This window comes from Manis pentadactyla, chromosome 3 (genome assembly GCF_030020395.1).
Source record: "Manis pentadactyla isolate mManPen7 chromosome 3, mManPen7.hap1, whole genome shotgun sequence".
Lineage (NCBI taxonomy): Eukaryota > Metazoa > Chordata > Mammalia > Pholidota > Manidae > Manis > Manis pentadactyla.
The window spans coordinates 25479165-25491307 of NC_080021.1; the positions used below are offsets into that span (position 1 = coordinate 25479165).

The 12143-nt window shown below is 38.7% G+C and overlaps 1 protein-coding gene across 1 annotated transcript; it reads right to left on the bottom strand.

Annotated features, from left to right (window-relative positions):
• Nucleotides 1–341: 341 nt before the first annotated feature.
• On the bottom strand, nt 342–8067 carry UTP23 (UTP23 small subunit processome component). Its single transcript, XM_036876425.2, has 3 exons — nt 7785–8067; nt 4642–4816; nt 342–784 (listed from the first exon to the last, which is right to left on the bottom strand). The coding sequence occupies exons 1-3, from the start codon at nt 7970–7972 to the stop codon at nt 404–406; spliced, it is 744 nt and encodes a 247-aa protein (XP_036732320.1). The 5' UTR covers nt 7973–8067; the 3' UTR covers nt 342–403.
• Nucleotides 8068–12143: the final 4076 nt, after the last annotated feature.

A 12143-nucleotide genomic window follows, 5' to 3' on the forward strand; every position in this document is an offset into this window, starting at 1 on the left:
CATATTCACATTATTTGGAAATAATGAAGGTGAATTCTACAACCATTACATGAGTGGAAAGTTTCCTCTGCGAATGTGAAAGAGGGACTCTTTTTTGTCACAAGCCTTTTAGTATTATTTGATTTTTTAAAACTCACTGCATATAATGTTTGGCAGAAGGGTATTGACACAAAAAGAGACAACAGTTTTACACTGAAAAACCACCTTCAATCACTGAGTAAGAGAAGTAACTAGGATCACACCTAAATTCATCCACTCCTGTTTTTTTTTAACAATATTTTAGGCTGAGTCTTATGGGTCAATATTCATTTACCAAATAATAGCCTTTCATAACAGAGTACTTCCACAGTTTTAAAGAGAAATTTACTTTTCAAAGTTTAATATCTTTTAAGATGTCTAAGGATTATCCTTCTGCTTTCTGCTTTTCAGAAAGTACTTTTGGAGTAGATCTGTTCCGGATTCTTTTTCTCTTTTTTTTCTTTTCAGAGGCAGATTTTGTGTCCTGTGCTTTTTTCTTTTTCTTCAAACAGCTAAGAGGATTGGGGCCACTTATTTTCTTGCGCTTTTTTCTTCTTCCCTGTTCAGGGTTTTTCACTAAACCCTGCTCTTCTTTGAGTTGCTTGATACTTTGTTTCTCATGCACTGAGACAAGCTGACCTGACTCTACTGCTTTAACAAAAGCAATTGTTTTGGGAGAAGGTCTGTCCAAGACCATAGTGTTCTGAATAATAAACATCAGAGGAATTCCAGGTTTTTTCTTTACTTTCATAGACAAATTCTGATCCTATTAAGAAGAAAAACATTGTTTAGTTCAAATATGTCAACTGAACAAGATGCCTTAAAGAGACTTCTACGAACTTAAAGAGGGCTATATTAAAAATAAAAGATCATAGGATGTACTTTTCAAATCAGTATGTGTAGCTAATGGGAGTACATTTTATGATAAAGGAAGAGAAACATAAAAACTGAGCTGAAATGGTTAAGTGGCAACAATGTGAACTGGATTTATCAATATTCTAGGACCAAGAATTACAAAGGAATACAAAGGTAAAATACATTAGGTGATGCTCCTTGTTTCTATCAAAGACATGCTTCAGAAGGGGTCAAGAAAGCTCACAGAGGCTGAAATAATAGAAATAAAGTAGGAATAAGATGGCTCAGATTCTAGATTCAGCACTGCCTCTAACTGTGTTATTTATAATTCTAAAAGCATGCTTAAGGAAATTAGTATGTACGTGAACTTCTTACTATCAACTCACAGGCTCCCTTTTCTTGCCTCCCAGTCTTTAAAAGCTGTTCCATATTAGTGGTACAGTCTCAAATAACATAAAACATGACTTATTGAGAAACAGTACGAAACAGAGGAATATGACAAACATTTATGAACATAAAACGTAAGTCTTTGCTATACGTATCTTCCCTTCAAGAACTCTAAAATATATGTCTCCGTCAATAATTTACTTTTAAAAAGGGAACTTCAGTACTTAAGAAGGAAATCAACATGCTTAAGGTTCTGCCCTCAAATTCTCTAATAAAACTGCTTTTATTGATTGCAATTAACTCAAAAGCCTATTGTGGATAAAGTGAAAGTTCCTATGGCTAGGATCTCACCTGGCCCTGCTCAGCTAGCTCACTACACATGTTGCGGGCAATACATTGCTATTGACTCTACATAAGGAGCTCTGCCCAGCAGTCTGGGCAACATGGTGGTAGGGCTGCAGGAGAGCAGAGACTGGAGTAGTGGATGCACCAAGGGCTGAGATGCCTGTGGGGGGCAGAGAGACGCAGAGACAGAGACCAGCTTGCTGCATGCAGAGTTGCTCTGAGTGGATGGGATTCTAGTGACTGATCTGCCACTGTGAGAATAAAGTTGGGTATAAACCCTTACACTCCAAGAACATTCCATTGTCATTCTTTGGCCTCACTGAATCCATAGTGAACTTGCTCTGGGCTGAAACCCACTGGCAAGACACCTATATTTTACAAAGTTGAAACACTTTAACAAACCACTTCCACCTAATTTTTTCTTGACTGTACATGGCACCATATGAAGTATAAATAGAAATGATTAAAGTAGACTCTAGCTTTAAAAGTAGTATTACCTGCAAAAATACTCAATGAAATGTTAGCAAATCGAATGAAAAAACACATCAAAAAGATCATCCATCATGATCAAGTAGGATTTATTCCAGGGATGCAAGGATGGTACAATATTTGAAAATCTGTCAACATCATATACCACATCAACAAAAAGGACAAAACCACATGATCACCTCCATAGATGCTGGAAAGCATTCAATAAAATTCAACATCCATTCATGATAAAAACTCTCAACAAAATGGGTATAGAGGGCAAGTACCTCAACATAATAAAGGCCATATATGACAAACCCACAGCCAACATCATACATAACAGCGAGATGCTGAAAGCTTTTCCCCTAAGATCGGGAACGAGACAAAGATGCCCACTCTCCCCACTTTTATTCAACATAGTTCTGGAGGTCCTCGCCACTGCAATCAGACAACACAAAGAAATAAAAGGCATCCAGACTGGCAAGGAAGAAGTTAAACTATCCCTGTTTGCAGATGACATGATATTGTACATAAAAATCCCTAAATAATCCACTCCAAAACTACTAGAACTATTATCTGAAGTCAGCAAAGCTGCAGGATAGAAAATTAATACACAGAAATCTGTTGCACTCCTATAAACTAACAATGAACTAGGAAAAAATCAGGAAAACAATTCCATTCACAATTGCATCAAAAAGAATAAAATACCTAGGAATAAACCTAACCAAGCAGGTGAAAGACCTATACCCTGAAAACTACAAGACATTCAAGAGAGATATTAAAGAAGACACCAATAAATGGAAATACATCCCATCCTCATGGAAAGGAAGAATTAATATTGTCAAATTTCCATCGTGCCTAAAGCAATCTACATATTCAATACAATCCCTATCAAAATACCAACAGCATTCTTCAACGAACTAGAACAAATAGTTCTAAAATTCTTATGGAGCCAGAAAAGACCCTGAATAGTCAAAGAAATCCTGAGAAGAATAAAGTGAGGGGGATTATGCTCCCCGACTTCAAGCTCTACTACAAAGCCACAATAATCAAAACAATTTGGTAATGGTACAAGAACAGACCTATAGATCAATGGAACAGAATAGAGAGCCCAGATATAAACACACACATATATGGTCAATTAACATACGATAAAGGATCTATGGACATACAATGGGGAAATGACAGCCTGTTCACCAACTGGTGTTGGCAAAACTGGACAGCTACCTGTAAGAGAATAAAACTGGATTATTGTCCTAGCCCCGTACACAAAAGTAAACTCAAAATGGATCAAAGGCCTGAGTATAAGTCATTAAACCATAAAACTCTTAGAAGAAAACATAGGTAAAAATCTCTTGAATATAAACACGAGCAACTTTTCCCTGAATGCATCTCCTTGGGTGAGGAAAACAAAAGCAAAAATGAACACATGGGACTACATCAAGCTAAAAAGCTTCTATACAGCAAAGGATATCATATCAGAACAAAAAGGCATTCTACAGTAAGGGAGGATATATTTGTAAACAACATATCCGACAAGGGGCTAACATCCAAAATATATAAAGAACTCACACGCCTCAACATCCAAAAAGCAAATACCCTAATTAAATAATGGGTGGAGGATATGAACAGACAATTCTCCTACGAAGGAATTCAGATGGCCAACAGGCACATGAAAAGATGCTCCATATTGCTAATTATCAGGGAAATGCAAATTAAAACCACAATGAGATATCACCTCACAACAGACAGGATGGTCAGCATAGAAAAGACTAAGAACAACAAATGCTAGCAAGGATGTGGATAAAAGGGAACCCTTCTACACTGCTGGTGGAAATGTAAATTAGTTCAACCACTGCGGAAAGCAGTATGGAGGTTCCTCAAAAAACTAAAAACAGAAATACCATTTGACCCAGGAATTCCACTCCTAGGAATTTACCCTAAGAAAACAGGATCACAGATTCAAAAAGACATATGCATCCCTATGTTTATCACAGCACTGTTTACAATTGCCAAGAAATTGAAGCAAACTAAGTGTCCATCAGTAGATGAATGGATAAAGATGTGGTATATATTCACAATGGAATATTATTCAGCGATAGAAGAAAACAAATTCTACCTTGCAACAACATGGATGGAGCTAGAGGGTATTATGCTCAGTGAAATAAGCCAGGCGGAGAAAGACAAGTACCAAACGATTTCCCTCATTTGTAGAGTATAACGATGAAGCAAAACTGAAGGAACAAAACAGCAGCAGATTCAGTCTCCAAGAAGGGACTAGCAGTTACCAAAGGAAAGGGGTGAGGGAAGGTGAGTGGGGAGGGAGGGAGAAGGGGATTGAGGGATATTATGATTAGTACACATGGTGTGGGGGGGATCATGAGGAAGACAGTGTAGCACAGAGAAGCAGTGACTCTGTGGCATCTTATTACACTGATGCACCATGACTTCAATGGGGCATGGGGGGGACTTGCTAATATGGGTGAAATGTAGTAACCATTGTTTTTCATGTGACACCTTCATAAGAGTGTATATCAATGATACCTTAAAAAAAAAAAGTAGTATCACCTGTGTTGCCACAAAATAATGATGAGGATTTCCATCTTCAACCATGGAAAGCAGACATTCTGATCCACTCACTGCATCCTTGAAATGGGGACAATTTCGAACTTGGCATTTTTGTGCAATCAGTTTTGCCCCATATAATTCCTTCCCCAATGTTTCTAACTCTTTTAATACACACCTGAAAGAAAAATGCTATTAGCAGCTCATAATTATAACAGACGCAAATCAGTTGTTTACATACAAGTACAAAAAACAATACTTGATGTTTTTCCAACTAAAACTATATTATCAGAATCTGAATTTTTTCATATGGGAGTCACAAATCATATCACAGCCATTTCACTCCTAAAAGACTTGGAAAATGCATATGCCAAGTAGAAAGAATAAAAACAATAGTTAAAATTTATTGAGTGTTTATTATGTGCCACTCACCCTACTAACTGCCCTTTACATAAATTCTCATTTAATCTCAAAACAGCCTTTACTTAGAAGTTAGGCAGTTTACTTTAAAATTATCCTGACTTTAGAGCACCTCGTTCTGAGATTTCAAGTAACATGCCCCAATTCATACTACTAAGTTGTAGAGATGAAATGTGAATCCAAGGAGTTTGACAACAGATGCCTCACCCCAACGATAGTTTTGTGCTTCTATTTCAAGTCCAAATTGGCACACACTCAAAATACTTTCAGCTCTACAAAGTAAAAATTCTCAAGTCATCAAATTATTTAAAAACAATCCTCTTCCTCTTTTTCACATTAATATCAGCCAATGTTTTTCAAAGTGTCATCTACAAAATACCGTATTAGAACGACAGTGACATTTTCCAGCTCCCTTTCTCATCCCCAAGTCTGCACCTTTTGTGGGGTCAAATATTAGCATATTAATAAGCTCCCCTGCCACTTCTTCTATCAAACTAACAGAAAATCATGAGAATTACTTAGTCCAAGATTTCTTCACCCTGAGCCAGCCCTTGTAAGACTATACCTTGCCTAACCCCTTTTCTCATCCCATTAATTTTGGGTTTGTTTGTTTTTTAGAAGAGATTTTGCTTTGCTTTCTGCAGTCATTAGTTTTGACTTCTATTTTGAGTTTCAGTCCCAAACTGCCAACTCTTTATTGTGGTATGGATGCCCAGGCATCAGTTCTTCAAATTCACTGTGTCTAAAATCAAGCTATTTCCCTGACCCCAAACTTCTCCGGGGCTTGCTAATTCTTTGAATTTATTTTCTCAGACACCTTGAGTGTCAGTCAGAAAACCGACTTGACCCTTTCTTGTTCACCCTTACCCCTATCCCATCAGCTGTTAGCCATAACTCAGCTATTGGTGTCTATGTCAGTAATGTCTCCTACTAGAACCTTTGGGTCCCTGCTTTTCCTCTCCCATTTTCCTCTCCCCAGGTTTCAGGCTCCCATTATTTCTTGATTGGGCAACCACGAAATGGGTTTGCCTGTCTTCATTCTCTTGGGTCTCCAACTTACCCCTCACACTGTTGCACTTATCTTTCTAAAAGACAATTCTCAGGTTTGACAGCATATAATCTCTTCATGTAAAACACCAAGAACTGACAGAATAATATTCTTTAAAATAAACTATCGGTAAGGTTGGAGAGGCAGGAGGGATAACTGGAAGCCTGGCCATGTTGATAATTGCAAAAGCTGCTGATTCTACTTTTGAGTAGGTACAAAATATTCCATAAGTTCAAATAAATTTTTTAGGGGGAAAAAGGCTATAAAACATATTTTCATGCAGTACTTCTCAAACATTTCGTATCATAGCATTGTATTAAAAATGTTAATATTTCTATGGAACACAGGGATAAATTGACAAGATGCATAGCCAGAAGCAATCTACTCGGGAGCATGCACGAGCCATTTACAAATGTGTCTGGCAGTCCTGCTAAGCTAAGGGGATCAAACATTTCGGGATATGTATAATCCATCTGAGGAACTGCTTGAAAAGCTCTGAATATGGAAAGTGTTCACTGGACCATTATTATCAAATGCACAGTTGAAAGCCCGTGTGTGTGTGTATTAAGAACTGGATGGATAATACATGTTAGAAGCAGTAATTCATAGGTGTGGTGTTATGGGTCCTTTTATTTTCTTTTTTAACTTTTTTTTAAAGGTAAATATTCTACAGTAAAAACCGTTAAGTTTTTAAACAGTTCTTCATGATGTAGCCTCAATTTATCTTTTCCCAGCTTTATTTCCAACTGTACCCTGTGCTCTTACCTCTTTCCCAGGGATTTCACAACTCCATTAATTTGTTCAAGAAGTTCCCACAAGTCACTTTTTCTGTCACTCAAAATAGTCTCCCCCCACCAGAACTGAACCACTGGGCTCACGAGTTACCTCCTCTATTGCACCTTCCATGACTCCATTCTCCCTCTCTCCCATCCCCACCAGGTTCCATCTTAAATATTCTCAGTTTGAATTGGTGGGGAAGCTTTAAACCTGGAGTCAAAACACACAGACTGGAGGCTGACTTACGCATTTTACTGGCCACGGAGGTGGATGCTCGTCCTCTTCACCAAGTTATACTCAGTGACAACACTAGTGTTTGGCATATGGCTGGTACTGAACAGTTGAATACAGAAATGACTGTGGGGAAAGTTTTTAATCTCGAGTCCTGACTTAATCGAAAGTGTTACTTCACAGGTCAGTTGTGAAGCTGGACAATTTATTTACCATAGCAAAAGCTATGGAAATCACAGTAACCATTTGAGAGGAGTAGGTTGCATCTCAGACGCCAGTTAAGTGCTCTACACACACTATATCTTGTCTGATCTTTACAACAACCTTATCAATAGTTATGGTCTCTTACTTACAGTTGAGAAATCCAAGGCTCAGAGAGGTTAAGTAACTTGCCCCAAATCACAGAGCTGGGTAGGACTGGGATCAAGACTGGAAGCCAGGTCAGACTACAAAGCACGTGGTCTTACTCGCCGGGCTAACGCGAATGTTCGCTGGGCACTGTACTCTGCCTACAGTGTGGTTACTCGCCTGACCTCCTTAAGGCCCCCACTTCCCTGTCAGCTCCTCGTGGGCGGGGCGTTTCGCACCTCGTGTGCTTGCCCTGGAGGCGTGAGCAGCGGCCTCGCCTCCACCCCGCAGGATCCCCGCGCGCCCTCCCGCGCAGGCCCACCTGGTGGTGCACAGCTGCGTCTCCCCCATGAGATAGCGGGGCAGCTGCTCGCGCAGCTGAATGCGGCCCCGCAGCGCCGCCTGACAGAAAGTGCCGTCCAGCAGAATCTGGTAGGGCTCACGGACTCCGAAGTTATTGCGGAAGAAGCCGAGATGCTTCTTGGCGTGTTTCTGCCTCGTGATCTTCATGCCTGGCTCACTGGGACCGAGGCCACGGGCCCAGAACGCCGCAGGAACACTACCTGCCTGCCCGCCACCGGCGGGACCGACTTATCCCTGAAAGGAAGTTCCCTTGGCCCCGGAAGCAAACGCCCCCACCTCCCGGGCCCGCCCACTGGTGACGTCACTCCCTAACGAGTGCGCGCTTTACTTGGTACCCGCGCTTTAAGGGACCCGCCCTCGGGGACCTAGCTTGCGCCTGGACGCGAAATCCACTGGGTGCACGATTACTCGCCAGGGCGCACCTACGGAATAAGGAACCAGAGTAAAAGATTATCTGCGCTCTGTGTTTAGCGCGTCACTGGGCAAATCGTCAGCGTCTGAAAGATCGACAGCGGAATAATAATAAATGATAATATTGAACTTTAATATGTCCCAGGTACTATTCCAAGTAGTTTACCCTTTAATGTTTATAATTCCCAAGTTGGGGAAGGAAAGGAATTAACCTGTATTTGACAACTGTACATGGGCAGGTTTGTACTGGTTGCCTCCCTGTAAAGAAGTTAGGTACGTATATTAAGGGCAAGTGGTTCTTCAGTGTCAGTACTATCACTGGAACCCAGTCGCCAGCCTGCAGATCAAATGTTCTTGCTACGGCTCCCCCGCCAAGGAACTACTACCCTCGCTCGGGACCTCACCTAAACGTAGAGCGGAAAGTTCCACCGTTTTGCATCTCCTCTTTAAGACCATCCTAAATCACTCACACCTGGTGTTTGGAAGGAACTCTCAAGAGCTTCGTTTTCTGAGTCAGAATACCTAAACTTGAGTCCTACTTCTGCCACTAACCCAAGCTGATCTTGAGCAACAACCCAAGAGAGCTGGGTTCCTCACGGTCAAACTGGTTGGAAGGACTAGATCATTTTTACCAACCGTTTTTACGTCTGTAGTCTCTGAAGTAGGAAGGTTGCATACTGTAACAGGAAGGAACAAAACTGAAAGTTCAGTAATTGCTTGATCAACTTGATTAATTAAGGGAGTGACTCATAGTTTTGAGTTTACCAGCAGTTATTTATCAAGTATACACTTTAATTCAAAACAAAATAATCAAAGAATGGGAAGTATGGAATTTTGCATTTTTGTCCCGGCCTGGTATCTGTCCCAAATCTAGTTTTTTCCAAAGATTGACCGAACTAACACAGAAAAATGATTTACAAAGTGATTGAGATGTATTATTTGCATTTGGAGGTTTATGTGAAGATACAGGTTTAAGGAATTGGAACTAAGACCTATAATGCTTGGCTTGTCCTGAATGCCAGCACATCACCTAGATGGCTGCTTTTGTTTAACTGAAAAGAAATTTAGAAATTGGAAGTCATGAAGAGTTATTGGAGGACTGGATTCATGGTTCTGAAGAATAATTGCTCACAAATTTCCAATTTAAATCCTCTCTCTATCCCTGTTGCCGCCCCCAACTCCGACTATACTACCATTAGACTCATAAATTATACCACCCCAGCCTTGCAGAACAGTTAAAACATTAAAAAAAAAGATTCACAGACTTATCAACTAGCTCTATCCCACTGGGTCCATGCCATACCATCTTATTTTTATTTCTATTTTTTTTTTTAGTTTGCTAAACTACAGCATAATTTTTCAAGTTTTTTTTAATTAAATTTTTTTCAAGCTCTTTGTTTATGACAGTGCCATGTGGACACTTGACTAAAACATGAAGAGAGTCTACAACAGTGATTGTCAAATTTAAAACAGAGTTTTCTATTATAGCACTGTTTCTCAGAACAGGATTCTAGGACATAACAGAAAAGGCTCTTAGTGTGTTTGTTTAAAATGACCATTTCTAATTCAGACAAGTATTGGTGGAGAGGGATACTACTCGAAAAGGCAGTGACATTTGTTACAATCTCCCCGTCATTATTCTTCATATTAGTGTTCCTGAAGGACCTTTTGCAGTAAAGCACCAACGTTTATCCAATGGGATATTTTCATTAAATGGTCTACTGAATACTTCTTGTTCCAATGCCAAATGATCTAGTATTGGAAAATCAATATTTGGCCACAACCAAGGCAGAAGCCAAATATTACCATTATTAGATCAACTATTTGGATATAAGTTTAAATCTGAAATTTTATTTTGAAAAATATTATAATATCATTATTAAAATTTTCATAGCCATTGGAAAGTTCTTTGACCTTATAGTGCAGGAAAAATAATGTCTCAGTGTTGCTAGCTGCTAGCCTTTTCTCAGAAAACACTGGACATTTTCCATTACAAATAGAAATGTAGCTGAGGTAGGTAGGGATTAATTTATTTTTCTTTGCTTTTTCATATTCTTTATTATGTCTGGATCAAATATAATTTATAATGTGATGTTGTACATGTTTTTGAGGATTTCTTCTTCATGAAATTTTGATGAAGCCAAGTTGACATGAGAATGATTTATTCTTGCAAAGTGTGACTAATTCCCCAACAAGACTGTTTTCATGAAAGATTCATGGTCTAAATGGAGTTGAACAGGTAAACATTAATTACAATTCGTAAAGGTTATTTTGTTTAATTTCATAAATGCTAGTATGCCAGATAATTCAAACAAGATATCTGTTGTGATATGATTCTGCCTTACATTCATATTTAAATGTTTATAAACTTTTTTAACATCCATTAGCTCAAAAAGAATACAGTGTTCTTCCTAATGTTATCTAGCCAACATACTCTCTAAATAAATAATTTCCCTAAATAAATCATTTAAAACAACTTAGGTAACTTGGTTCGTATGGAGAGCCTATTAAATTCTTCACTCTGATCCCTTAGGATAGATTTCATCCTGGTCTTGCTTACTGTGAATTTCATTTATGATCCAATTTGGGTCTGGAAGCTGCCACATTTTAAAAAACATTTTTGTGTTTTCAAATTAAAAAAATAACACATGCTTGTTATAACAAGCAGAACAATGGAACAACACAAAGATATTCATGCCCCCTCCCCTTGCCCAATAACACGTTAACAACCTACTGTGTATCCTTCAGGCATTTACCATATTTGTATACCTACATATCATTTGCATACATATTGCATACATATGTAGAGGTTTTTGTCACTCTGTGTTATTAAAAATGGATTCATATTCTATCACATCTATACATTTTGTTCTTGCAAACCTTGTGGAAATCCTCCCTGCCCCCACACAACCAAGTCAATTGGCATAGCTCTCATTTATTACTTTTAACGACTGTTTGAAATCTCCCATAAAATTGCCATATATAATGGTTGAGGCACAGACTGTGAATTGCCACCTAATATTTCTTCCTTTTGGTAATAGACTCCTGATTTTATGCTGGACAGTAATGTGCCCAGAAAAGAGAATCCATTGCCCAGCCTTCTATGCAGTTTAGTCACATAATTAAGTTCTAGACAATACGTAAGTATAAATGCTACAGGGGAATTCTGGGAGGTTTGCTTAAAAGAAGCCAACTTACCTTAGTGATGGCACTTGTTTTTTCCCACCTACTTTCTTTCTACATCCTGGAATTTGGATGTGATGGATGGAACACTAGCAGTACATTTTGGACCCTAAGGTAAACTTGAAGATGGAGTCTGTGTCTTAAGTTGGCCAAAGCATATAAAACAAGGAGTCTGCGTCATTTGTGACTGAAACTACCTTCCAAAATCTAGGCTTTCTACCTGGACTTGTTTTAAAATGAGAAGTAAAATAAACTTATACCTTGGTTTAAAAATATATTATTTCCTGGTGGCAAGGAATTAAACAGTTTTCAGTAACCCAGTAGAATATTATTTCAAAGTCTCTTATTTATAATTTAATTACCCCAATACAAGGTATTAATTACATGATATTACACAAAATAAAGGCCACTCTTAAAATCTGTGCAAATGCTGGTTTTTTTTAGGGGCATGCCAATCTTCTCTGTATCATTCCAGTTTTAGTATATGTGCTGCACAAATTTCTTTTCATTTTTTAAGGCAACTTTTTAAAGAGCAGTATTAGGTATACAGCAAAATTGAAAGGAAGATAGAGATACCCATATACCCCTTCCTTTGCACATGCCAGCCTTCCCTATTAGCAACATCACTCACCAGAACAGTACTTTTTTGTTGTTACCAAGGATGAACCTACATTGACACATTTTCTTTTGTATGCAGCCAAACCCAATCCTAAGTGACAAAGTT